At 40.2% G+C, this 25,709-nt stretch overlaps 1 protein-coding gene across 7 annotated transcripts in view; it reads right to left on the bottom strand.

Moving 5' to 3' along the window:
* Positions 1–25,709, bottom strand: part of TJP1 (tight junction protein 1) — a 260,114-nt gene that overhangs the window by 80,694 nt on the left and 153,711 nt on the right. For all 7 annotated transcript variants that reach the window (XM_025271181.3, XM_025271182.3, XM_025271183.3 and 4 more), the window contains one exon: positions 4,221–4,277. In XM_025271181.3, the coding sequence (XP_025126966.1) occupies positions 4,221–4,277 (57 nt within the window). The remainder of the gene's footprint in view (positions 1–4,220; positions 4,278–25,709) is intronic.

The following is a 25,709-nucleotide window of genomic DNA, read 5'->3' as shown; positions in this document are numbered from 1 at the left end:
AACATTTACAAATCATGTATCTACTGATAAGGGATTAATGACCAGAATATAGAAAAACTCCTACAATTCAACAAATAAAACCCCAATTAAAAGATGGACAAAGGAACTAGGGAAAAAAAAAAGGAACTGAACAGATAGTAAATTCTGTTATGTGTATTTTACCACAATTTAAAAAAACAGTAAGTGTAAAAATTAATACACAGAAACCTCAATTAAAATAGAGTTATGTGGCCAGCAGGGGATGCGCTTGTGCACTGTGTTATTAGCAGAGCCCAACAGGAATAACACTGACTTCCTCTTCCTGCCTGCCAGGAGCTCCACCGTGACAGACTGTCACAACTCAGCCAGGGAACAACCACAATACCCTGGGCTCTCGATTCCTCTGGTGGACTCACTGTTTACTTCAGCCCTCCCAACTTCCTTTTCCCCTCCATAAAAGAGTGCCCTTCTCCATTGTCTGCTGGGGTCCTGCACTGTCTCGTCATCGTTGCAGACCCTCAACTGCAATTCTTTGTTGATCCCCAGCAAACCCACTTTTGCCAGAGAAATAACTGTTACTCTATTTGTTTAAGGTCAGTATAAGCAAACAAACAATTTAATTAAAAATATGCAAAATATGTGAACACATTTTACCAAAGAATACTGGAGTGGGTAGCCTACCCCTTCTCTAGCGGACCTTCCCGACCCAGGAATTGAGCTGGGGTCTCCTGCACTGCAGGCGAATTCTTTACCAACTAAGCTATCAGGGAAGCCCTAAAGAAGATAGATATATAGATGACAAATAAGCACATAAACAGATATTCAACATCATTAAGTCTTTAGAGAATTACAAACTAAAACCACAATGACATACCACAACACACCTATTAGAATAGATAAAAAGGAGGAGGAAAACAACACTCCAGCCCTGATACAATCAACTGTTTGTGAGGATACAAAGCAACTGGAGCCCTTATGAGTTGCTGGCTGAGATGCAGAATAGTACAGAAAGTATGACAGCTCCTTATAAAAGTTAAACATTCTCTTACCATAAAACCCACAACACTGCATTCCCAGGAATTTACCCAGGAGAAAGGAAAAGGTATGAGCATACAAAAACCTGTGTACCAGAGCAGATTTATTCATAATTACCAAAGGTATCCAGGCTGAAGAATCAATAAGCGAATTATTCTATATTCATACAATGAAATGCTAACTCAGCAATAAGAAGGAACTAACTACTACTGATACAAGTCTATCACAGAGAAATCTCAAGTGCATTAGGTTAAGTGTAAGAAGCTTGTCTCAAAAGACTACATACTATATGAGTTCCTCTCATGACATTCTAGAAAAGGCCAATGTACAGAACAGAAAACACCAGGGGTTGCTAAGTGCTGAAGGTGAGGGCTTGGGGCTGACTACAAGCTGCACGCGGGAGAACCTCAAGGTGACCGACTGTTCTACATTGTCTGCAGTGGTGGTTATGTGACTGTCACAGGGCTAAATGCGTTTGGCAGACTCAGGACTATACACTAAGGATGAATTTTAATGTGTGTAAATTATATCAATAAAAACAATGAAAGTATTAAGAAAATTAATGAAATATGATAAAATAGTATCAAATTATTCTATAAACACTAGCCAATTGACTATAAGGCATGGTAATGTATGTTTAATCTGATTTAAATATGTTATCCATCAGGATATTTCAACAAATTCAGGCCATACCTTAGCTCTATAAAGTTAAGGTTAGTATTATGATTTTTTTTTTTTTTTTTTTTTTTTACTATTTAGAGAGAGACAAAAAAAATCGAGTATATTTTATCTGAAATCACTGTTTCTCTTCAAAACAATTAATTCACCTGTGAAGTGATGGGACCAGATGCCATGATTTTAGTTTTCTGAATCTTGAGTTTTAAGCCAATTTTTTCACTCTCCTCTTTCACCTTCATCAAGAGGCTCTTTAGTTCTTCTTCACTTTCTGTCATAAGGGTGGTATCATCTGTGTAGCTGAGGTTATTGATATTTCTCCCGGCAATCTTGATTCCAGCTTGTGCTTCATCCAGCCCAGCATTTTGCATGATGTACTCTGCATACAAGTTGAACAAGCAGGGTGACAATACCTGACATACTCCTTTCCCAATTTGGAACCAGTCTGTTGTTTCATGTCCAGTTCTAACTGTTGCTTCTTGACCTGCATACAGATTTCTCAGGAACCAGGTCAGGTGGTCTGATATTCCCATCTCAAAGAATTTTCCAGTTTGTTGTGATCCACATAGTCAAAGGCTTTGGCGTAGTCAATAAAGCAAAAGTAGATGTTTTTCTGGAACTCTCTTGCTTTTTTGATGATCCAGTGGATGTTGGCAATTTGATCTCTGGTTCCTCTGCCTTTTCTAAATCCAGCTTGAACATCCGGAAGTTCATAGTTCACATACTGTTGAAGCCTGGCTTGGAGCATTTTGAGCATTACTTTGCTAGCATGTGAGATGAGTGCAGTTGTGCAGTAGTTTGAACATTTAGAAAACTAAGATCATGGCATCCGGTCCATTACTTCATGACAAATAGATGGGGAAACAATGGAAATGGGGAGAGACTATTTTCTTGGGCTCCAAAATCACTACAGATGGTGACTGTAGCCATGAAATTAAAAGACACTTGCTCCTTGCAAAGAAAAGCTATGACCATCTTAGACAGCATATTAAAAAGCAGAGACATTACTTTATCAACAAAGGTCCATCTAGTCAAAGCTACAGTTTTTCCAGTAGTCATGTATGGATGTGAGAGTTGGGCTATAAAGAAAGCTGACCAAAGAATCGATGCTTTTGAACTGTTAGGGTCCCTAGGACTGCAAGGAGATCCAACCAGTCAATCTTAAAGGAAATCAGTCCCAAATATTCACTGGAAGGACTGATGCTGAAGCTGAAACTCCAATATTTTGGCCTCTGATGTGAAGAACCAACTCATTGGAAAAGACCCTGATGCTGGGAAAGATTGAAGGTGGGAGGAGAAGGGGCCAACAGAGGATGAAATGGTTGGATGGTATCACCAACACGACGGACATGAGTTTGAGTAAACTCCGGGAGTTGGTGATGGACAGGCAAGCCCAGAGTGCTGCAGTCCATGGGGTCGCAAAGAGTCAGACATGATTGAGCAACTGAACTGAACTGAATTTACCCATTGCCTATCATGTGCAGATTCAAAGATTCACAAGATCGCGATTTAGGAACATGACATCCCCCCTCTCTAACTTGCTAGTAATGGACACAGCGGGTAGAAACAGTATGTGTAAAACGTCTGTCTGTTCTCTCATCTCTTTCTGCACATTCTCCAGGGAGAAGGGGAATCCACAATCAGCTCTCTTCAGAGGGAGGAAAAGGGAGACCTATGGGCAGCATGACTTTATGCCAAGTACTATTAGGCGGCATCGGCCACATTTTACACCTGTGGAAACCGAAGTTTTAGAAGTGAGTTGGATCATGCATGCTCATTTCTAAAGGGAAGCAGGCAGTGCTAGAATTCAAATTCCAAACAGGTTCATTTCAGACAAAGCTCTTACTTTTTTCTTTTAACTTAAGTATTTTAAAGCTATCATTTACTTAATTCTCATTTCAGAATTTTCCATCTAGTTCTAGAGCAACACGGCATGTGATATCTTAAGTTCCCTGACCAGGGATTGAACCCATGCCCTCTGCAGTGGAAGTGCAGAGTCTTAACCACTCAACCTCCAGGGAAGTACCACAAAGTTCTTAATCTTACCCAGATCACTGTAATTTGCTCTCTGACCATCTGCAATTGCTTAAGCAACAGCTTGGTTCTACATGTTTCAAAACAAGGAATATCTTTTAAGATTTTATTACTTGCATGACCTTGTTCAATTTTAAACCCCAAGCTTACAATACATACTTATATACTCAGAAACACTAAAACAGTTTACACATTTACACCAGCATATGGTGTCTTTTATCTGATCACTCAAAACTTAAAATATAAACCACTTGATTTCTTAAGTCATGACTGAAAACAGCAATATACAAATAACAACCGAAAGGATATATGAAAAAGTAATCATGCTCACTTTTGACCTTAATAAAGAATTTATTGCAACTCTGATTTTAAACAAAGGATTATAGAAAAGTTCTTCCCCTTTCTTCTGGCTTCCTGACATCTGGCTTTCCTCTATTGTTTTCAGAAACTGCCAGGATCCTGAGTTACTCGCAGATTATTTACTCAACAGAACTCACCCTGTGAAGTGTCACCGTGTGTTGTTCCCATATAGCTGTTTCCTCCATTGTTGTGTTCTGACAGAGGAAAAGAAAAACAGTTATCTTTTAAGAGAATGTCTTTCATAAAGTAGATGAGAACCTCTAGCAAACAATTTAGCACAGTAAAATACCAAAATCCATACTTTTAATATTAGGTACTCTGAAGAGCGCTTAATAATTACAGAAGTTTTTTGCTTGCTTCTGTTTTTGTTGTAAGAGACAGGAAAGTATACACAGGAACTTCCTTTGTTTTAACTTAATTTGGACAAACGCCACTCAACACTCACTTCAGGCCAGCTGAAATCAGTGTTCAAGCTAATTCTGCAAGTTAACAGTGACAGAAGTTAGAACAGCATTTTTAAAGTATCTAACAACATAAAAACATTTAAAAGCTTTCCTTACATTGTGCAAAGAAAGGAAACGACAAATACCTCTGAATTCAGTATTTATAAATATACATATTACAGGAAAACAGATTAAGACCATTCGATAGGTTTGGTCAGTGGTTGCTTCAGTATCAGCTGAAACACTACTGCTCAACCTAGTTTCATTTTACTACAGAATTATCTTCACGTTTTGTTTATTACTCTAAAGAAAAAAAAGGGTGGGGCTTTTCTAGTATACATATCATGCACACAAGCCCATACCAAAAGAACAAACAATTCCACCCCTCTCAAAGAATCCCTGGGTAAAATAAGTGATGCGAGCGCCCAGAGCTGCTGTTGCTCAAACGTCCGTATAATTCAGGTTCTTCTGTCACAGCTTTTACTGAAGAGGGAAATAAATCACTATTTAAAGGATGGGCACTAAGGAATTTAGAGTAAATTTCTTATAAACTGGGTTCATTGCTCTTGGAAGTTTAAAGTAATTCAATCTCTTTTAATGTTATCATTCTCTGCAGCTGGGGTTGCTGAATATATATAGACATTGACAATTTGTCTAAAGGCTTTCCAGAGTTATCCAAAGGTAGGGTGGAAGGGAGAACGCTGAGCATGACGCTGCCAGGCCGTCGCTGTCACCCCGTGTTCTCGACGTCTGTGCCACAGGTGAGCTTTGCTAGCACACTGCTGTCACGAGCATCATGAGAAGGTATCCACCATGGGGCTGTGGGCCCACTTCTTTCCACAGCAAATTTAATCGAATATTAATGCCCCCTGAGAAAATGAATCCCTATAAAGAAAGCCCACTTCCCTAAATTCAGAGCCACTAGATTACCTTTCCTGCCAGATGAACAAGAGAGGCAAAGAAAGGATCCCTCTGTCCCCTCCCATAGATAAGAACTGTCCACTAACGTTTTGTTTCAATCTTGCAGTCAAGTGCAGCAAAACCTCCTTTTAATGAGACCTCTACTGGAAACAAAGCTGTTTTGTTTTTTAAAAAAATGACCAAGACCCATATATTTTAAAAAATTCCTCCATCAATGTGACACAGTGATGATAGGAGTAATTCTGCTAAACAGAAAGAGTCCTACTAAATTACACATTATAAAAATAATCTGCAACTGCCAGTTTGTCCAAGCTTAGCTGACTTATGAAAAATAAGAATTGCTTGCACGGCTCTAAGCTCATCATGCCTGGATCCACTTCTTTAATCAGCAGCACTGCTTTTAAATCCTTTCCTAACAAGGGCAAACTGAAAGTGATCTTATACCAGGAGAGAATCTCCATAACATAACCTTTGGAATGAAAATTTATTGTCCTGCATATAGTTTGAATGGCACATAGCTTTTCATTTTGTAAAAGTTAAATCAAATGAGAAAATTCATTTAATGTGAAGGGAGGAAAAGTAAATTCTGAAACAGCTTGTATACTGTTACCCTCATTTTTAACAGGATCACTTTCAAATAGAGAAAAGTTTAAACATGAATAGGAAGACAAAGGATATATAAAAGGATATACAGAATGTTAACACGATCATCTTCAAAGTGAGGGGACGATGGGGTATCTCTTCATTACGTTTTTTTTTCTTTTCTTTCTCCATTCCCAATCAGAATAAATTGCCAAATATTTTAAGACACATTCATTAGATCCCACTTTGAACTTCAAATGTCTATTTTTAACTTTGCTTTTAGGAAAAATCAAGTAATATTTAAAAGACTACGTTACTTATAAAAATTACTGTTAGAAAGGGGTTTATACAATAACGTCTTAATGTACAAGCTGCTGCTGCTAAGTCGCTTCAGTCGTGTCCGACTCTGTGCGACCCCATAGATGGCAGCCCACTAGTCTCCTCTGTCCCTGGGATTTCCAGGCAAGAACACTGGAGCGGGTTGCCATTTCCTTCTCCAATGCATGAAAGTGAAAAGTGAAAGTAAAGTCGCTCAGTCGTGCCCGACTCTTAGCGACCCCATGGACTGCAGCCGACCAGGCTCCTCCATCCCTGGGATTTTCCAGGCAAAGTACTGGAGTGGGGTGCCATTGCCTTCTCCGGTACAAGCTTCTAGATGAGTACAATAAGAGAAATTTCGATTATTTCACATAAGGGGAAAAATAAGAATTCTAAAACAATGGTTCTCAGCATTTTAATCAAAATTAGTATGTTTCTTCAGAAAAGCACACACCTCAACCAACTCAATGGATTCCCCAGAATGGGTAACACAGCAGCTCACTTCTCTGATAAAGCCGAACACAGCTCAATTCACCAGAGGGAGACCAGTGAACAAGACAGGGCCAACAGAGAATGAAATATGCAAAAGGATGTTCAGTTAGGCTCTTAGCCTACACACTAAACCAAGGAAATCTATAACATAGGCTGTTACGCCCGGCTCATCCTTATCGTTTCAAATACACAGAGGCACACGAGCATCCCCAGTTTAAACCACTGACCATGCCATGTCTCTCCACTCTCAGGCCTCTGGCTTCATGTCACTGGCAAAAGCAGCGAAACTATCCACTGCTATCTAACTAGGCAGATTTTATGAGGACTTCTGAAGGCACTGAGAGGTGAGTGGATGAAAACACAGATATGTGAGAATACAAATATAGTGAGTGAAGTATAACGGTAGACTCTTAGCTGATGAGATTCAAGTCCTCACTGTAATTCTTTCCACTTTGCTCTATTTGACCATAAAATGCTGAGGGGTGGGGAGAGCAGATTCTTAAAGTAAGTCACTCAGTTTTATGAAGGCTAAAACTGAAATAAAGCATTTTTAGTACTACTAAATTTGATACTTCAGAAATGTTGATACTTTAGAAAAAGAAGGAAAGGGATTTTCTCCACTCCAGGATTGTCTCCTCTAGGGTAGAGAAAAAGAAACTGGGGCAGGCAGGCAGGAAAATTTATTTTCACTGTGAGCACTTCTCACTTAATAGTGTTCTGCTAAGTTCATCTACTACTTACTCAAATAAGTAACTTAAAAACATCATCCTTATTATAAAATTGCTTACTACTCATCATTTTTCTTACTGGAAAAAAACAAATGCATAATTGTGTAAGTCGCACAAGGATTTTCTGGTAAAGAGTCTCATTCCCCAAATATTCAGGCTTGTGGGGAGACCACAAGTAACAAAGTGTTGCTCCAATAAGAATGACTCCAGTACTATCACCCCTGTAATTCTGAAACATGCTGTTAAACAGAAAATGAAGAGGCCATGAACACCAAGATCAGAACCCAAGTCTGCCATTAAATAGGTAAGTAACCTTAGTGTTCCCCATTTAGGGAATGGGATACATCAACTCAAGGAGAAAGCCCTGTGTAGCTCCAAAATCCTACTAGGCTGTAATTCCAATTCCAAACAGGCTGCAAATTCATTAATTAGGTAACCAGTGTGGGCATCAAGAACAGCGACACTCTTGGCCACTGGGCTCTGAGTTCTACACACAACTTCAAAATCAGCATCCACTGACCAGAATCCCAATTTCTGAAGGAGCAAAAAGCTGCATTTCAGAAAGTGCTAAGAGTTTGTTTGGTTTCTTTGTTCTAAGCTCCAGCTGGCAAAGATACTACTCAGATCACCAACTGTGAAGGGCTTCCTGCCAAAACTTCAGATCCTAATTTTAGGCGGCTTCACTGTCCTTTCAGCAGATTCCAAGTGGTGGAAAGACAGGAAGTTACAAGAATGGACAGGACAAGGAGAACCTATATCTGTTGTTGTTGTTCAATCACTAAGTCGTGTCTGACTCTTTGCGATCCCAAGGACTGCAGCACACCAGGCTTCCCTGTCCTTCACGAACTCCCAGAAGATGCTCAAACTCGTGTCCATTGAGTCAGTGATGCCATCCAACCACCTCATCCTCTGTTGGCCCCTTCTCCTTCTGCCTTCAATCCTTCCCAGTACCAGGGTCTTTTCCAGTGAGTCAGCTCTTTGCATCAGGTAGCCAAAGTACTGGAGCTTCAGCATCAGTCCTTCCAATGAATATTCAGAGTTGATTTCCTTAGGATGGACTGGTTTGATCTCCTTGCCATCCAAGGTACTCTCAAAGAGTCTTCTCCAACACCAAAGCTCAAAAGCATCAATTCTTAAGCTCTCAGCCTTCTTTATGGTCCAACTCTCAAATCCATACATGACTACTGGAAAAACTGTATCTTTGACTATACAGACCTCTGTTGGTAAAGTAATGTCTCTGCTTTTTAATACACTGTCTATGTTGATCATAGCTTTTCTTCCAAGGAGCAAGTGTCTTTTAGCTTCATGGCTACAGTCACCATCTGCAGTGATTTCAGAGCCCAAGAAAATAAAGTCTGTTGCTGTTTCCATTGTTTCCCCATCTATTTGCCACAAAGTGATGGGACCGGATGCCATGATCTTAGTTTTTTGAATGTTGACTTTTAAGCCAGCTTTTTCACTCCCTTCTTTCACCTTCATCAAGAGGCTCTTTAGTTCCTCTTTGCTTTCTGCCATTAAGGGTGGTGTCATCTGCAATCTGAGGTTATTGATATTTCTCCTGGCAATCTTGATTCCAGCCTGAGCTTCATCCAGTCTCACATTTCACATGATGCACTCTGCTATAAGGTAAATAAGCAGGGTAACAATATACAGCCTTGACACACTCTTTTCCAAATTTGGAACCATTTCTTTGTCCAGCTCTATCTGTTGCTTCTTGACCTGCATACAGGTTTGTCAAGAGGCAGGTCAGGTGGTCTGGTAGTCCCATCTCTTGAAGAATTTTCCACAGATTGTTGTGATCCACACAGTCAAAGGTTTCAGCATAGTCAATGAAACAGAAGTAGATGTTTTTCTGGAATTCTCTTGCTTTTTTCTATGATCCAACAGATGTTGGCAATTTGCTCTCTGGTTTGATTCCTCTGCCTTTTCTAAATCCAGCTTGTACATCTGGAAGTTCTTGGTTCACGTACTATTGAAGCCTAGCTTGAAGGATTTTCAGCATTACCTTGCTAGCTTGTGAAATGAGTGCAACCGTGTGGTAGTTTGAACGTTCTTTGGTATTGCCCTTCTTTGGGACTGGAAAGAAAACTGACCTTTTCCAGAACTGTTGTGACTGCTGAGTTTTCCAAATTTGCTGGCACACTGACTGTAGCATTTTAACAGCATCATCTTTTAGGATCTGAAATAGCTCAGCTGGAATTTCATCACCTTCACTCGCTTTGTTCATAGTGAGGCTTCTTAAGGCCCATTTGACTTCGCACTCCAGGATGTCTGGTTCTAGGTGAGCGAGCACACCATCGTGGTTACCTGGGTCATTAAGATCTTTTTTGTATAGTTCTTCTGTGTGTTCTTGCCACCACTTCTTAATAACTTCTGCTTTTGTTAGGTTCATACCATCTCCATCCTTTATTATGCCCATGGTTGCATGAAATGTTCCCTGAGTATCTCTAATTTTCTTGAGAGATCGCTAGTCTTTCCCATTCTATTGTTTTCTTCTATTTCTTTGCATTGTTCACTTAGGAAGGCTTTCTTATCTATCCTGGCTATTCTATGGAACTCTGCATTCAGATGCTTATATCTTTCCCTTTCGCCTTTGCCTTTCGTGTCTCTTTTCTCAGCTATTTGTAAGGCCTTCTCAGACAACCATTTTGCCTTTTTGCATTTCTTTTTCTTGGGGATGGTTTTGATCACTGCATTCTATACAGTGTCACAAACCTCTGTCCAGAGTTCTTTAGGCACTCTGTCTATGAGATCTAATCCCTTGAGTCTATTTGTCACTTCCACTGTATAATCATAGGGGATTTGATTTAGTTCATACCTGAATGGTCCAGTGGTTTTCCCTACTCTCTTCAATTTAAGTCTGAATTTTGCAATAAGGAGTTTATGATCTGAGCCACAGATCATGACGACCTATATCTGGGAGAAGACCAAATCCAGGATGGACTAAATTAAAAGTCAGTGTTCCCCAAATGTAGGAAAAATCTTAACTCCTTAACATTAACTGAGACATACAACCAGTCAAAACCTACCATCCTTATGGCTGTAATTTTAAAACAATCCATTCATTTATTCAATCCAGACTTTGATGCTAAGTGCTGTGGAGGTCAAGAATAGAACCCTCTCTTCCTCAGGGGCTCAAGGAGAAGGTTTAGAACACTAGATAAATGGTGCATATGAGGTGCCACAGCAGGTGGAGAGGACAAGGCTTGCTGAGAAGATAGGAGACTGAGTCCCCAAGACAGCAACATTTGAGTTTAGGCTTGAAGGATGACCAGGGAAGAAAGTGGGAAAAGATGGTTCCAGAGAGGAATCAGCATGTCAATAGGCTGCTGCTGCCGCACACAGAGCTGCTGCCATGCGGGTAAAAGAGCCACTGGAGCAGTACACCAAAGGCCTTGTGATGTCAGGCTAGCAACAGCGAGCTCAGCGGAAAGATACTAAGGACCCATTCTGACACCGTGACATGGAAGACAGAGTTGAGGCAGGGAGATCAATTAGAAAGTGGAAGTGAAGGAAGAGGAGCTAAAGATGATGGTGAGAGGCTTCTGAATTGGACAGCTGCAAGAAAAAACCAGAAGAGATGACGAATTCAGTTTTAGTCCCCTTTAAGTTGAGGTGCCTGTGGAATACTGAAGCAGAGATAGGCAGTAGGCCGGTGGATACAGGAGATCTGGCATAGATAAGAATCTAGGAGTAATCTACAAAGTAGTTCTGAACCCAAGGGGAAAGCTCCAATTACCAAAGCACTAAGCTGACCCTGTGCAACATGAGTACTCTAAGGGGAAAAAGCAAGAACCACAGAGACTTGAGAAGGAACAGCCAGCAAGGAACTCACACAAAAATGTCTCTTGATAGTGAAGGACAGGGAAACTTGGAGTGCTGCATGCAGTCCATGGGGTCGCAAAGAGTTGGACACAGCTGAGAGACTGAACAACTGTCCAGAAAAGATGACAAAATAGAAAAATCAAGATATCATAAAAGAATACAATTTTCATGTATTTTTAAACTGTTGGATCTTTCCATGTCAAACATGTATTTAAAATAGTTTATTCAGGGCCATCTCTTAAATAAAGCACACTGAGCATTCTTTGCTGACGACCGTGGTCCTCACTAGGAAAACCAGGCAGTAAACAGCAGTCACACTCCGGTGGCTGCTACTGGGCTTTTTCCTCTCTGAGCAGAGCTGCTGCACTCAATTGTTTCTGAATTCTCCTCCGCTATGAAGTGTTGGGTTTCTCTCTTTTTTTTTCGGCCTTCCATCCAAAATAAAAATAGGAAGCAAGATCACCTATTGAGATAAGGTGAGCCAGAAACTTATGAAGTATAGCCTAAGTTTTAGTGAATAAAACAGATGCCCCCATCCCTCTTTGACCTTTTCTTGTTGTTGTTCAGTTGAGTCCAACTCTTTGCGACCCCATGGACTGTAGCCTGCCAGGCTCCTCTGTCCTTCGAATGCTCCAGGCAAGCATACTGGAGTGGGTAGCCAGGCCCTCCTCCAGGGGATCTTCTCGCACCAGGGATGGAACCTGTGTCTCCTATCTTGCATGCAGGTTCTTTACTGCTGAGCCACCAGGGAAGCCCCTTTGACCTTCAGTTAAGCATTTAATTTCAAATGTGATCACTGCTACACAAATGAAGTAAAAAGAAAGAGACTAGTGTACGTGCTAAAAAGTGGGGAAAAAAAACATTTGGATTGATCTGAAGGGCTGTTATGCAAACTTTCAAAACAGAGATGTCCTGTTCAAGAGATAATAAAAAAGTTAAATCTGAAGTCAAATGAAGAGCATCAGGAATTCAGCAAACCTCACAAATACAAGATAAGAACCCACTTAAGTGTAAGAACTAAAAATAAAGATCCAAGTAACCAGCAGCAACTGAACCTCAACTGAACCTCTCAACCTCAACTGAAAGTAACAAAACATCCAACACTCTGCTATTTCAACTTCAGCTAAATTTTCTAATACTTTGTTGTGTACACTCCTTGGCTGAGAATTTAGGAGACATCAGATACTGTTTGATGAGATGGATAGGATTTAAAAATATCAAGAGCTAGAAAAAAGATGTAAGCAGACCTAGAATTTTTCTGGTTGATCAAAGTTTAAGTTTACAGATAAATTGCCTATTTGCTGCTGTCCTAAGATCCAAGTGAAAGAATATCAGCTAATTAAGTCACCATTAACCATTATAGGTACACGAAGGGATAGTTACAGCACTCCCCAAAAAATCAGTGCTTTCCAGTTATTGGCAATAAAACTTCTTACGCTGACATTTTCTAGTGACTGAAGATGGATAAAAGACCTTTCAAACTTTTTCCAGGTAGAAAGGGAAGGGAAAGGGGCCGCAGAGATGGGGAAGTGGTATTTCTGAGTGTTCTCTGTGTACCAGTCCTGCTTTATGGTACATTATCCTCCACACACTCAAGTCCTAGAGAGAGGGATGAGTAAAAAAAGCAAACTGCTTTGTGTGTACACTAGGAGTGAATAAATGCACTGAAGATAATCAGAGGTGGGTTTCTATTGCTATAAATAAGAAAAGGAAGGAGAATAAACTGAACTGTATGACATGAGACCAGACTCTGAGGTATCAGTATAAACCCATGGTTTAAATACACATGTAGACAGATAAAGAAGAAAAAGAATCCTGTAGATCCACACATACACCCCTACTTCCCAGCTGTCTGCTGAGAGCCTAGCAGCACGAAAAGCCCAACAGCAATGAGCACGGCTAGCACAGAGACTGTAACTTTTAAATACTGGTCTCTAGTAAAACAAACTAGAATTTCTCAGAGAAGGGGTTGGCTGCAGGGTTGGGTCAGAGAAAATTCAGGATGAACCTGGAGTATCATGCAGCATTAGAAATGAAAGGACTGCTCAAAAAGTTATGGGAATTTGTCAAGAGAACACAGGAATCAGCAGCAAAGAGTTTCTAGAGGACAAATCTGGAATAACTTGAGCAACAAAATAATGATAATAATAGATTTTTAACCCATAAAATAACCCATGAATCCATATGATGTAATCAAATATGAAAATGGGAAAGGGACAGCTCTTTGTTAAGAGTGGAACTTCAATTAACAAATGTGAAAAAAAAAAAGGAAGAAAAGAAAGAAAAAAAAATGTGGAAGGAAAGGGGGCTACAGAATTACCATCAAGCAAACTCCACCAATTGCTGCAGATGAAGATCCACCCAGAGAGGATAAAACTGGTGGGTGAGTGCTTGAGGATTAACATGATTAGCACAGCCTCAAATCTTCTCCTCCAAAATATTTATAAATTAGAAATATAATAACTTTCCAGGAGAGAACATCGTTGTAACCAAAGTAAACATTACCAACAGTAGGATGTATCACATTATGAACTCCTTGACATGGTGTACAACATGATATCAAGTATTTTATAGTATTCTTGCCAAAAATGCACCATCTCATCCCAGTGATGAAAACACAACAGAAACCAAACTAAAGAACGTGCAAGTCGCTCAGTTGTGTCCAACTCTTTGTGACCATACAGTCTAAGGAATTCTCCAGGCCAGAATACTGGAGAGGGTAGCTGTTTCCCTTCTCCAGGGGATCTTCCCAATCTGGGATCGAACCCAGGTCTCCCACACTGCAGAGGGCTTCTTTACCAGCTGCGCCACTAGGGAAGCCCAAGAATACTGGAGTGGGTAGCCTATCCCCTCTCCAGGGATCTTCCCAACCCAGGAATTGAACCAGGGTCTCCTGCATTGCAGGGAGATTCTTTACCAACTGAGTTACCAGGGGAGCAAAACCAAACTAAAGGGCAGTCTAAAAAATAATCAGTTCTTTTCAAAAAGTCATTAACAGAGGGAAAACTGAGGATCTGTTACAGATTCAAAGACACCAAAACAAAGTTAACAACTAAACACAAAGTGGAATCCTAGAAGAGAAAAAGGATGAACTAACAAAGTTCAAATGTGGTCTGTCATTTAGTTATTATTGGATCGATGTCAATTTCTTATCCTTGATAGATGTTCTACAGTTACAGTTATGGGAAATGTAGGGTGAGTAAAATGAAAGATACAACTCTAGTATTTTTACAACTTTTCTCTAACATTAACTCAAAATTTAAAAGTTTTTCCATAAACAGAGACACCTTACAAACCGAGAAAGAATGTACAAGCACTTAATTTCTAAAACATACAAACAACTCATGCAACTCAATATAAAAAAAAAAAAATCCAATCAAAAAACAGGCAGAAGACCTAAACAGGCATTTCTCCAAAGACATACAGGTGGGCAACAGACACATGAAAAGATGCTCAACCTCACTAATTGTTAGAGAAATGCAAATCAAAACTACAATGAGGTATCACCTCACACCTGTCAGAATGGCCATCATCAAAAAAATCTACAAACAATAATTGCGAGAGGGAGATACTTGCATGAACCCAGACTGTCATACAGTGAGGTCAAAGAAAAACAAATATATAGTATAGTTTATATGCCCAATCTAGAAAAATGATACAAATGAATTTACTCGCAAAGTAGAAATAGAAACAAAGATATAGAAAACAAACCTATGCACAGCAAAGGGGGATGGGGATGGGATGAACTGGGGGATTAGGACTGACATAGATACACTATTGATACTATGTAGATTGGTATAAAAATGGCAACCCACTCCAGTGTTCTTGCCTGGAGAATCCCAGGAACAGAGGAGCCTGATGGGCTGCTGTCTATGGGGTCGCACAGAGTCCGACACGACTGAAGCAACTTAGCAGCAGCAGCAGCAGATTGGTATAAAGTAGATAACTAATGAGAACCTATTATATAGCACAGGGAACTCTACTCAATGCTCTGTGGTGACTTAAATGGGAAGGAAATCCAAAAAAGGGATATATGTGTATGTCTAGCTGAGTCACTGTGCTATACAATAGAAAGTAACACATTGTAAAGCAATTATACTCTAATAAAAATTAAACAAACATCACCCTAAAAACAGAGCTACCACATAATCCTGCAACCCCACTCTTGGGCATATATACAGGGATTAAAAGATACATACCATTATATATTAAAATAAACAGGGGCCTACTGTATAGTACAGGGAACTGCAATAGCAGGATCAGCAATAGCTCATAGTAACCTATAATGTAAAAGAATCTGCAGCTAAACACTTGAAACTTGATATTATAAACCACTGTAGTTATATTAAAAGTAAATATTCACAGAGCCGAAAAAAAATAGAAGAAAGAGGAATGATAATGACAAGAGTTAAGGAGCTGAAGATTGCTGGTACCAAAAAAAATGTCATCTTGATTACATCTGCTTTGAGCAGAACATCTAAGAAGTCACATTCTGAACTATCATATATAGGCAAATTCATCAAATTCCTAACAAAACCAAAATTATTCTTCCTTTAGATGATAAAATAAAGAAAATAATCAACTCACTGAAGGAACCTGAATGGGTAATTAATATATCAGTTTTGTGGAGTTTCTTATTATTCATTCTCCTCACTAAACCACTATTTGATTTTCAAAAAAAAAAAAAAGGTTTCAGAAAATCTTTTCAATTTCTAAATAATAAAATATGTGAAAAACTATGCTATTTTTCTAACAAAGCACTTAATGATAAAACAGCAAATTTGTACAAATGTGTACACTACACATTTCTTTAAAAGGTCACATCTTTAAAATCAGCCTCCTTACTCCACCTCAATCCTCACACTAGACAAATCACCATGTCTGAGGTAAGGTCTCAGCTGCTTAGCCTCATGCAGGCTCACTCCCCTGGGCCAGACAGCTCACTAAAATTAAGGTGAAAGCAGCAACAGATCAGGTTCAGTGAGAAGGAAGTAAATGCACCAGTTAGAATGACAGCTACTGGGTAGCTTAAGACTTCTTCCATACACAACAGAGAAGCAGCATGTTTGTTTTCACATAAAACTGGGCTTTTAAAGTAACCTTCGAAGTTTCATTTTACCTCAGACTTTCCAACCTGTGGAGCCTCTGGGCCTTCTCTTCTGTGTCAGTGGTCCCCTATCAGAAACATCCTGCCATCAAGAAGCTCATTCATCGAGCCGGACTTCCATTCCAGTAAATGCTTCATCCACTGCTTACAATCTTTTTATAACCTTATACTCCTATTTCCAGGGCAAATCTATATTACTTTTTAGCTATAGCCACTTGGGGCTCTTATAGGCATAGTGCCTTTTTAACCTGCTTCACTAAGCTTGTTTCAAATATAAAAGCTTAATAAGCAAGTTTTAAATGTAGAAAAATAATCTGCAAATATCTAACACACACACACACATATATATATAGTATTCACATTCAGAAAACACAAAAGAATTCCTATCAACAAAGATAGAGCACCTAACAGAGAAGATGGACTGGGGGCTTGAGGGGAGCACTTCAAACAAGGGGACATCAAAATGGTCAGTAAACATGTGGAAAAAGTGCTCTACTTCCCTACTCAACAGGGTAATACAAATTGAAAACACAACTAAATGCACACACAACCACACAGGAAGCTTGAAAAAAAAAAAAAAAAAAAAAAAACCAGTAATGAACACTCTAATCAGAACTCGGCACTGGTGGGAGTGCAAACTGGTACCATGGCTTTGGGAAACTGGAAAAACTAAGCTTGTTGGATGATCAATCAATAGAAACATGTCCATATATGCACAAGAATTTATGTATAAGGATGTTCACAAAAGCACTATTTTTAACAGTCAAAAACCAGAAACAATCTACAATAATCTAGATGCCCACCAATGATGCAACATTCAGTCAATGGAATATTACAGCCATGAAATGAATAAACTCAACCTACACAATCCCTGGTGGCTTGGACGGCAAAGAATCTGTCTGCAATGAAGGAGACCTGGGTTCTATCCCTGGGCCGGGAAGATGCCCTGGAGAAGGACATGGCTACCCATGCCAGTATTCTTGCCTGGAGAATCCCATGGACAGAGGAGCCTGGCAGGCTACAGTACATGGGGTTGCAAGAGTCACACACAACTGAGCAATTAATACACATAAGTAAATATGGATGAACGCTGCTCAATACTGGACAAAAGAAGCCACACATAAGAACATGTTTCCATTTAAGTTTAATAACAGGTTAAAAAAAAAACAAAAAACACCACAGAAGAAAAGCTACTGGGGGAAACTATCCCTATCAAGTTATGGCCTCTGAAGAAAGACTCATCATAAGATGCACCCACAATTAATGGTGTGACACTGAGGCATAAGTAAATAGACCAGTGGAATAATGGAAAAATTCTTAAACAGAAAGTAAAGTCGCTCAGTCGTGTTCGACTCTTTGCAACCCCATGGACTATAGCCTACCAGGCTCCTCCGTCCACGCAATTTTCCTCCATGGAGTACTGGAGTGGGTTGCCATTTCCTTCTCCAGAGGATTTTCCTGACTCAGGGATCGAACCCAGGTCTCCCACATTGCAGGCAGATGCTTTACCATCTGAGCCATCTGGGAAACCCTACCTTCCAATAAATGGAAAATCAGTGTGTGAAAAAGGTAATGTCTCAAGTCACTGAAACAGAGATGCACTTTTTAATAAACGCTGCTAGAACATCTGGGCTGTCACGTGGAAAAAACATATATTAGATTTATATCTCACCAAGCACAAGAATAACCTTCCAATAAACTTAGAGATCTAAATGTAAAAAATGAAATGAGAGATATACTAGAAGAAAACTTGAGTGGATTCCTCTTTAATGATGGTGTAGGCAAAGGCTTTCTAAGAATAACTCAATACGTAAGGGATATAAAATAAATTTAAGTACACAAAAAATTTTTAAAGTATGCCTGACCAAAATAGAAACATGAATATTTTCATTTCTTTAATTATGACTGAGTCTGAACATTGTTTCAAACTTTAATATCCTTTTTGTGAAATATCTTTTTCCCATTTTTTAATTGAGCTTTTGTTCTTCTCCCTGCAGTTTTGGATTTCTTTATGTATTAGAGCCACTGGCTCTCATACTCGGAAGCGTGGTAGCTTCTCACACTTCCAAGTGTGAGAGCCAGTATGAGCCAGTATATCTAATACATAAAGAAATCCAAAACTGCAGGGAGAAGAACAAAAATTCAATTAAAAATGGGAAAAAGATATTTCACAAAAAAGGATATTAAGGTTTGAAAAGATATTCAAACTCAGTCATAATTAGAGAAATGCAAATTAAAATAACACAAAGAATCACAAGCTAAAATCAATGTCACTGGAAGAAATATCAACAACCTCAGATATGTAGATGACACCATTCTAATGACAGAAAAAGAAGAGAAACTAAAGAGCCTCTTGATGAGGGTGAAAGAGGAGTGAAAAAAGCTGGCTTAAAAACTCAACTTCAAAAAACTAAGATCATGGCATCCAGTCCAATCACTTCAAGGCAAACAGAAGGGGAAAAAGTAGAAGCAGTGACAGATTTTATTCTCCTGGGATCCCAAATCACTGTGGATGGTGACTGCAGCCATGAAATTAAAAGACACTAGTTCCTTGAAAGAAAAGCTATGACAAACCTAGACAGGGTATTAAGAAGCAGAAACATCACTTTGCTGACAAAGGTATAGTCTGTATAGTCAAAGCTATGATTTTTCCAGTAATTATGTACTGCTGTGAGAGTTGGACCACAAAGAAGGCTGAGGGCCAGAAGAATTGATGGTAACTACCACAGAGAAAATGCAGACCCAGAAATCCTACAGGACAAACAATTCTGTTCCTCACCAGTAAGACTGCACCACAGGCGGGCAGAACAGAGCCAGATGGGGGGAGTCTTACAGTTTACAGACAGGAGACAAACCAACCACAATGGGAGGTGTTTACTTGGATCTGGATTTTTTTTAAATATGTTTCAAGAGGAAATTGATACTTCAGACAAAAAAACTGCACACTGGCTAAATGGTGGATTTTTCTCATTCAGAAGTTATTCTTAAAGTGTGGTAACAATATAATTTTTTTTTTTTTTAAAGAGTTCTTGGACTTCCCTGGTGGTACAGTGGATAGGAATTCCCCTACAATGTGGGGGACACAGTCCCTGGTCTAGGAAGATCCCACATGCCTCAGGGCAACTAAGCCCATACATCACAACTACTGAGCCTGAGTGCTACAACTACTAAAGCCCACTCGCCCTAGAGCCTGTGCTGTGATGAGAAGCCACCACAATGAGAAGCCCGCACACCGAGACTAGAGCATAGCCTGCCCACTGCCATGAGAGAAAGCCTGTGCATACAGTAATGAAGACCCAGTGCAGTCAAAAATAATAAGTAATTAAAAAAAAAAAAAAAACTACCTTTAAACAGAAAGAGTTATCTTTTAGAGATAGATACTCAATGCTTTGGCCACCTGATGCAAAGAGCTGACTCACTAGAAAAGACCCTGATTCTGGGAAAGATTGAGGGCAGGAGGAGAAGGGGACAACAGAGGATGAGATGGTCGGATGGCATCATCAACTCAATGGACACGAGTTTGAGCAAACTCCAGGAGATAGTGAAGGACAAGGAAGCCTGGTGTGCTGCAGTCAATGGGGTTGCAAAGAGTCAGACAGGACTTAGCAAGTGAACAAATTTAAGTATTAGCGGATGAAAAGACAAGTCTGGTATTTGCTTTGAAATAATGGGGGAGAGACAATACAATGGGTAGAAGTATAGATGGAACAAGACGGCCATAACTGACAACTAGGCCTGTGATGCTAGTGTGGGGATTCATTATACTCATTTACTTTTGGATGGTCTTGAAATTTTCCACTTAAAAAAAATGGGGGTGAGGGTCGGGTGAGGGGGTAATTGAGGGGACTAGAAGTTAATTACTGAATCTAGGAAAGGCCTGACCAAGAATCCTGCAACAAGATGCCAAGCAGATAAGCCATGCTTCAGGGGCCTGGCTCCTCCAGCAGCTGTCTCCTCTTTTTTAAGAACAGGCGCACATTCCGGAGACGCACCAGCAACTTCTGCGAGTTTCTAGGCTAAATGTAACCTGGTCTATGAGTAGTAATGAGCACCAGAGAGAAAACGGTGCCCCTGGTCTAGAAGCGGCCTCAGATTCTAATCAAATAGGCAGCAGACAAGGAGGTAACACAATGTTGTGCAGGACAGGACAGGGAGAGCACAGGGTGTTTTCTGGGCTCAGAGCAAGGCTCTTGTGGAGAAGAGCTGGGCCAGAGATCTGGCCGCTCCAGCAGAGAAACAGCCACTCCCAGCTGAGGCCACACCCAGAGGAACAAGGTTGTCTGGAAGCCTAGCTTTGACCTTGCTTTTTAAAATGCAGGAAGAAGCTGCCAGACTAGAAGTGGCAGTTCATCGAATCACAATCATCTTCAGCAACCTCAACACTGACCTGACCAGACACACAAAGAAAAAGCACCTCAAACTCGAAGGACCGGTTTGGGTGCATACCAAGACCCTGAGAATAGCTACAAGGAAACCTGGTGGGGAAGGTCCTAAAATGTGGGGTGGCTTTCAAAAGAGGCTCCGCAGAGACTCAGACCAGCAGGTCCTTGTGAGACATAATTAAGTAGACCACCTCCACCAGGACTGGACCAGGAGTCAGGGATGAAGTCACCAATGCAGATGCTGAAATGGGCTTATTTAATAAGCTGATAATCAGTTGTTTGAAGAAAAATGAATTGGCACAAATGCTGGGTGAACGAGGGACCCTCGTTCCTTCCAGGTGGAGAAAACAGTATGTGCAATAGCCCTAGAGTACGAAAGCACTTTCTGCATTATACTTTCACAATATCTACATTTATTATGTGCTCAACACTGTGTTAAGCTCGGTGATAACGAGACACACCAAGATGACCTTTGTTCTTATGGAGCTTAAAGTCTAATGGGAGAATCAAATGATTAAGAAATGCCACAACTCAACCTATTATCACAGGCTTAAATATTATAAAGGAAAGAACGCGAGCCATGAGAGGAACTAAAGACAAACAGGCAGGAAGTTCAGTACCTGCTCAAAAGGACAGCGCAGGTTGAGAACGGAGCCCAAGGTGGCGGGGTGGGGGAGATGCAAGGTGAGGCTACAGAAGTAGGCAGGGGCCAAATAACCCTGTAGGAGTTTATTGATTTTATTATGAAGTTTGGTCTTTATTTGTCAAGGCAATTAAGATGCAGAGGAGTTTTAGGAGGAGCACATGTACTGGGGCCATTTAAAAAAGACTCAATGGAAAAGACCCTGATGCTGGGAAAGACTGAGGGCAAAAGGAGAAGGGGTGATAGAATGAGGTGGTTGGATGGCATCACCTACTCAATGGATATAAATCTGAGCAAATTCTGGGAGACAGTGAAGGATAGGGAAGTCTGGAGTACTGCAGTCCATGGGGCTGCAGGGAGTTGGATACGACCTAGCAAGTGAACAAGAACAACAAAGGGAGAAGCAGTGTGATATATATTATATGTGTGTGCATGCTACGTGACCCTATGGACTGTAGCCCACCAGGCTTCTCTGTCCATGGGGATTCTCCAGATAAGAACATTGAAGTAGGTTGCCATGCCCTCCTCCAGGGCATCTTCCCAACCCAGGGATCAAACCTGCATCTCTGAGGTTTCCTGCATTGCCAGATGGGTTCTTTACCACTAGCGCCATCTGGGAAGCCCCATCATGTGTTCACGTGTGTCTATGTCTGTGTGTTAGAGGAGCAGGATGTAAATGGTAGACAATACAGATGGAACAAGTGGAGAAATACGAGATGCTCAGGTGAAAAGGAATTTGCTAATTGGTCATTCACCATACTGGACATGTAATCCAACTGGACTGGGTGTACTGAAGTAGGGATAGTCCTTCATCTCTAATCCCTAATTCATCAGAATAAAGACTGCAACTCTTCCTCAGCGTTATTGTAAGCAACTGAGTAACTTCCTCTGGAACCGCAGCACATCTTACTGGTCTGGGGCTCAACCAACCTCCATCCCATATTAAATAAACAAGTACATACACACACGAATATACAGAATAAGTAGATGTTTGTGTGAGTATACACACACAGAAATATCATAATTCCCATACGCCTCTTCCCTGCTATTAAGATGGGCTCCACTGAGAATGCCAGCTAACAGGATAGCGCCCCTGTTTCAGGCACTAAGTGGAGTGTCCAGCACCCTGACTGTGCGCTCTGGGACCACGCTCTCCCCTATGAAACGAGAACACAGTGTTAACTGGTGGACTCAAGATGCCGATTCCAGAGCCTGAACTCAGGATACAGGGACAAACACACAAGGTTATTCAATGACAACCTTCTCAGTTCTTACACTGCCTGACCCCTCTCTGCACAGGTGTGGTCTGGAGACAGATCCCTCTCTGGTCCCCTGCCGGTCTCTCTCTGTGCCTCAACTCTCAGACCACATGCAAATTAAGAGCTTCATCAAAAGACCATCAGGAGAACCATCACATTGGAAAATACACCTACAACACATATAATCAACTAGCTTTTACCCAAAAATAAAAAATGAAGCAAGCCAGTAAGAAGATAATTCCAAAGAAAAATAGGCAAAAGACTCAAACAGGCCATTAACATGAAAAGTTGCTCAACTTCATCTAGTCAAAAAAATAAAAAGAAAATGAAAACTTCAGTGAGATTTACTAAAGACCAACCAGAAGGACTAAAATTAAAGTGTCGAATAATACCAAGTCTTTGTGAAAATGCAGAGCAACAGAAAGTCGCATTCACTGATGATGATGAGTATAAACCGGTATAGTCTCTCTAGAGAAGACACTGTCTACTAAAATTGAAGACACACTAAACAATCCAGGAGCAATTCCATCTCTAAATACATCTTAGAGAAATACGTTCACATGTTCACCAAGAAAGCGATCCAAGTGTTCATGGGAGCATTATTCTTAATACTCCAAATTAGAAAATACCCCAAATGTCCATCAACAGTAAAATAAACTGTAGTACCATCACACAATAGAATACTAAACAGATATGAAGATGAATGAATTCATAATGCCACAGCACACGAATCTTTAAACCATAGAACAGTGCCTGTCTTGGGGAAAGAATGCAGTTGGCAGGAAGAGCCTAACACAGGGGTCTTAGGGTCAGGACAGCAGCTCTGTTGGCAGGATAATGCTGCCAGGTAGGGATGCTGTCAGGTAGGGGCGAGGGAGGAAGTGAGGAGCCTGCAATGTTGTATGCCCTGACCTGGGTGGTGTTTACATGGGCGTTCACTTTGTGGTAATTCACTAATGTACACACACTTTCTGTGCTTTTACTAGATATTAAGTTTCACAATAAAAAAGTATTAAAAAAAAAATGAAGTCAGCTGGCAACATGTAAGTCAAAGAATTTATATAAAATCTGGGTTTCCGACCTGTCCTGAAAAACCAGACAATTTGGGCCTGCCTTCCTCCAGGCCAGTAACAATTTGCTGGGGTTGCGCAAACACCCTTCCTTCAGAGCAGCTCCTGCTGTCTGACTGCACTGCACCCTCTCTTCCACCCTCTGGTCCGACTCCTATGAGTCACGATGCACCTAACACCATTCCCTCCTCCTCTCCCTGACACTCCTTACAACACAGGAACGTAAAAGCACGTGCATGTGTGAATTACAAAGCCTAGAATCAAGTATGCCATTAGCCAGAGCAGTAAGTTAACCTCAGATTCCTCACCTATAAAACAGAGGTCCTCGGAGTGCCTACAACAATTGCTAAGATCAGATGAGACAACGCACATAAAACAGTTAGCTTAGTATTGTCATGGAAACAGCACTCAGTATTAGGAGGCTTTTATTTATTATTAATACACATTTCTCATATTTATGCCTAGAATGTAAATCTGCTTGCCATGGCCACTATCTTCTGACTATACAGGAAATACAGTATCAAAATATGGGTTGGTATATGTTTAATTAAATATCCCTACATGTATCACTATTTAAAAAAGAAAAACAACATCTAAATCTTCCAAAGTTCCTTTACATGACACCACTGGGAAAGACTTCCTATGATTATACTTTGAAAAGTACACTTGTGTGTACTTGTTTTTGCCAAAGCACATATTTCTTCCTGTCAGGGCTTTTACTGGTCTCATCTGCGTCAGGTGAATGGATACTTTCAAAAATTCACTTTAATGGATTTTAAGACCTCAGTCATAAAATGCCCTCAAAATTAAAACTGACTTTTCAAAGTAACATCCTCTGAACACCAAAAGCAGCTTATTTTTCACATACTTTTTGTGTCCTAGCCAAAGTATAGGCAAGTATATTGTGCCTAACCAATATACTTATCTAATTCTTGCCCTTCAGTAAACTACACATTTTTCTTCAAAACCCCACAGAAGTCTAATTCAAACTGCTTTTTCCAGAAGCCGATCTGGCAGTAAGTCCTCCCTAAAAAGGAACACTATGAATTTCATCCACAACTACAATGAAAGCTAATGAACTAGTCACCCTCAACACCCATCAACTAACAGACACCACACTGAGCAAGAGAAGCCATACACAATAGAATCCACACCGGAAGATTCTGTTTGTATAAAGTTCACAGGGAAAACCACAGTGTTTACAGAATGTTTAAGTGGTAAAATTATAAAGGAAAACTAGAAAATAAGTACTATGGAAGATTCTTGTGATCTCTGGAGAAAGCAGGTTATAACAGAAATGGCCTGCTGGGGATGCCAGTGCCCACCATCATTCATAGCATTAAAACAGCCCATAAGTACAGCACAGTGATGTGTTCACTGCTCTACTTCTACCACCCACAACAGTACCTGGTACACACTAGGCTACCAGAGAATACCTGCTGAATACAGAAAACAGTTTCCAAATTCCAAACTGTTCATATTTCAGAGCTGGCTAGACCCTAAACAACAGTGACAGACAGCTTACTGTCCATTTTCCATTTCAGTACATTCAACATATAAATAAATTAGAATTGCTTTGTAATTCTTGACCTTTTGTCCTATTCAGACTTTCACCAAATGCATGCATACAATACATACATGAATGTATCTAGAGTCAACTGAAATTGTTTTTTAATTAACAAAAGAAAATGCAAAAGCTCATGTGTTACACCAAATCCAGGCTCTAGATAGGATTCCATGATATTCCCCAACCAAAAAAGCACACCAGAGCTATGCTATTGTATCGTAAGAAGACCTCAAGTGTGTTTAGAGAGAAAAATGCAAAATTATTTTGCTCTTAAAAATGACATATTTCA

This window comes from Bubalus bubalis, chromosome 20 (genome assembly GCF_019923935.1).
Source record: "Bubalus bubalis isolate 160015118507 breed Murrah chromosome 20, NDDB_SH_1, whole genome shotgun sequence".
Lineage (NCBI taxonomy): Eukaryota > Metazoa > Chordata > Mammalia > Artiodactyla > Bovidae > Bubalus > Bubalus bubalis.
This window is presented reverse-complemented; position numbering and strand designations above follow the sequence as displayed.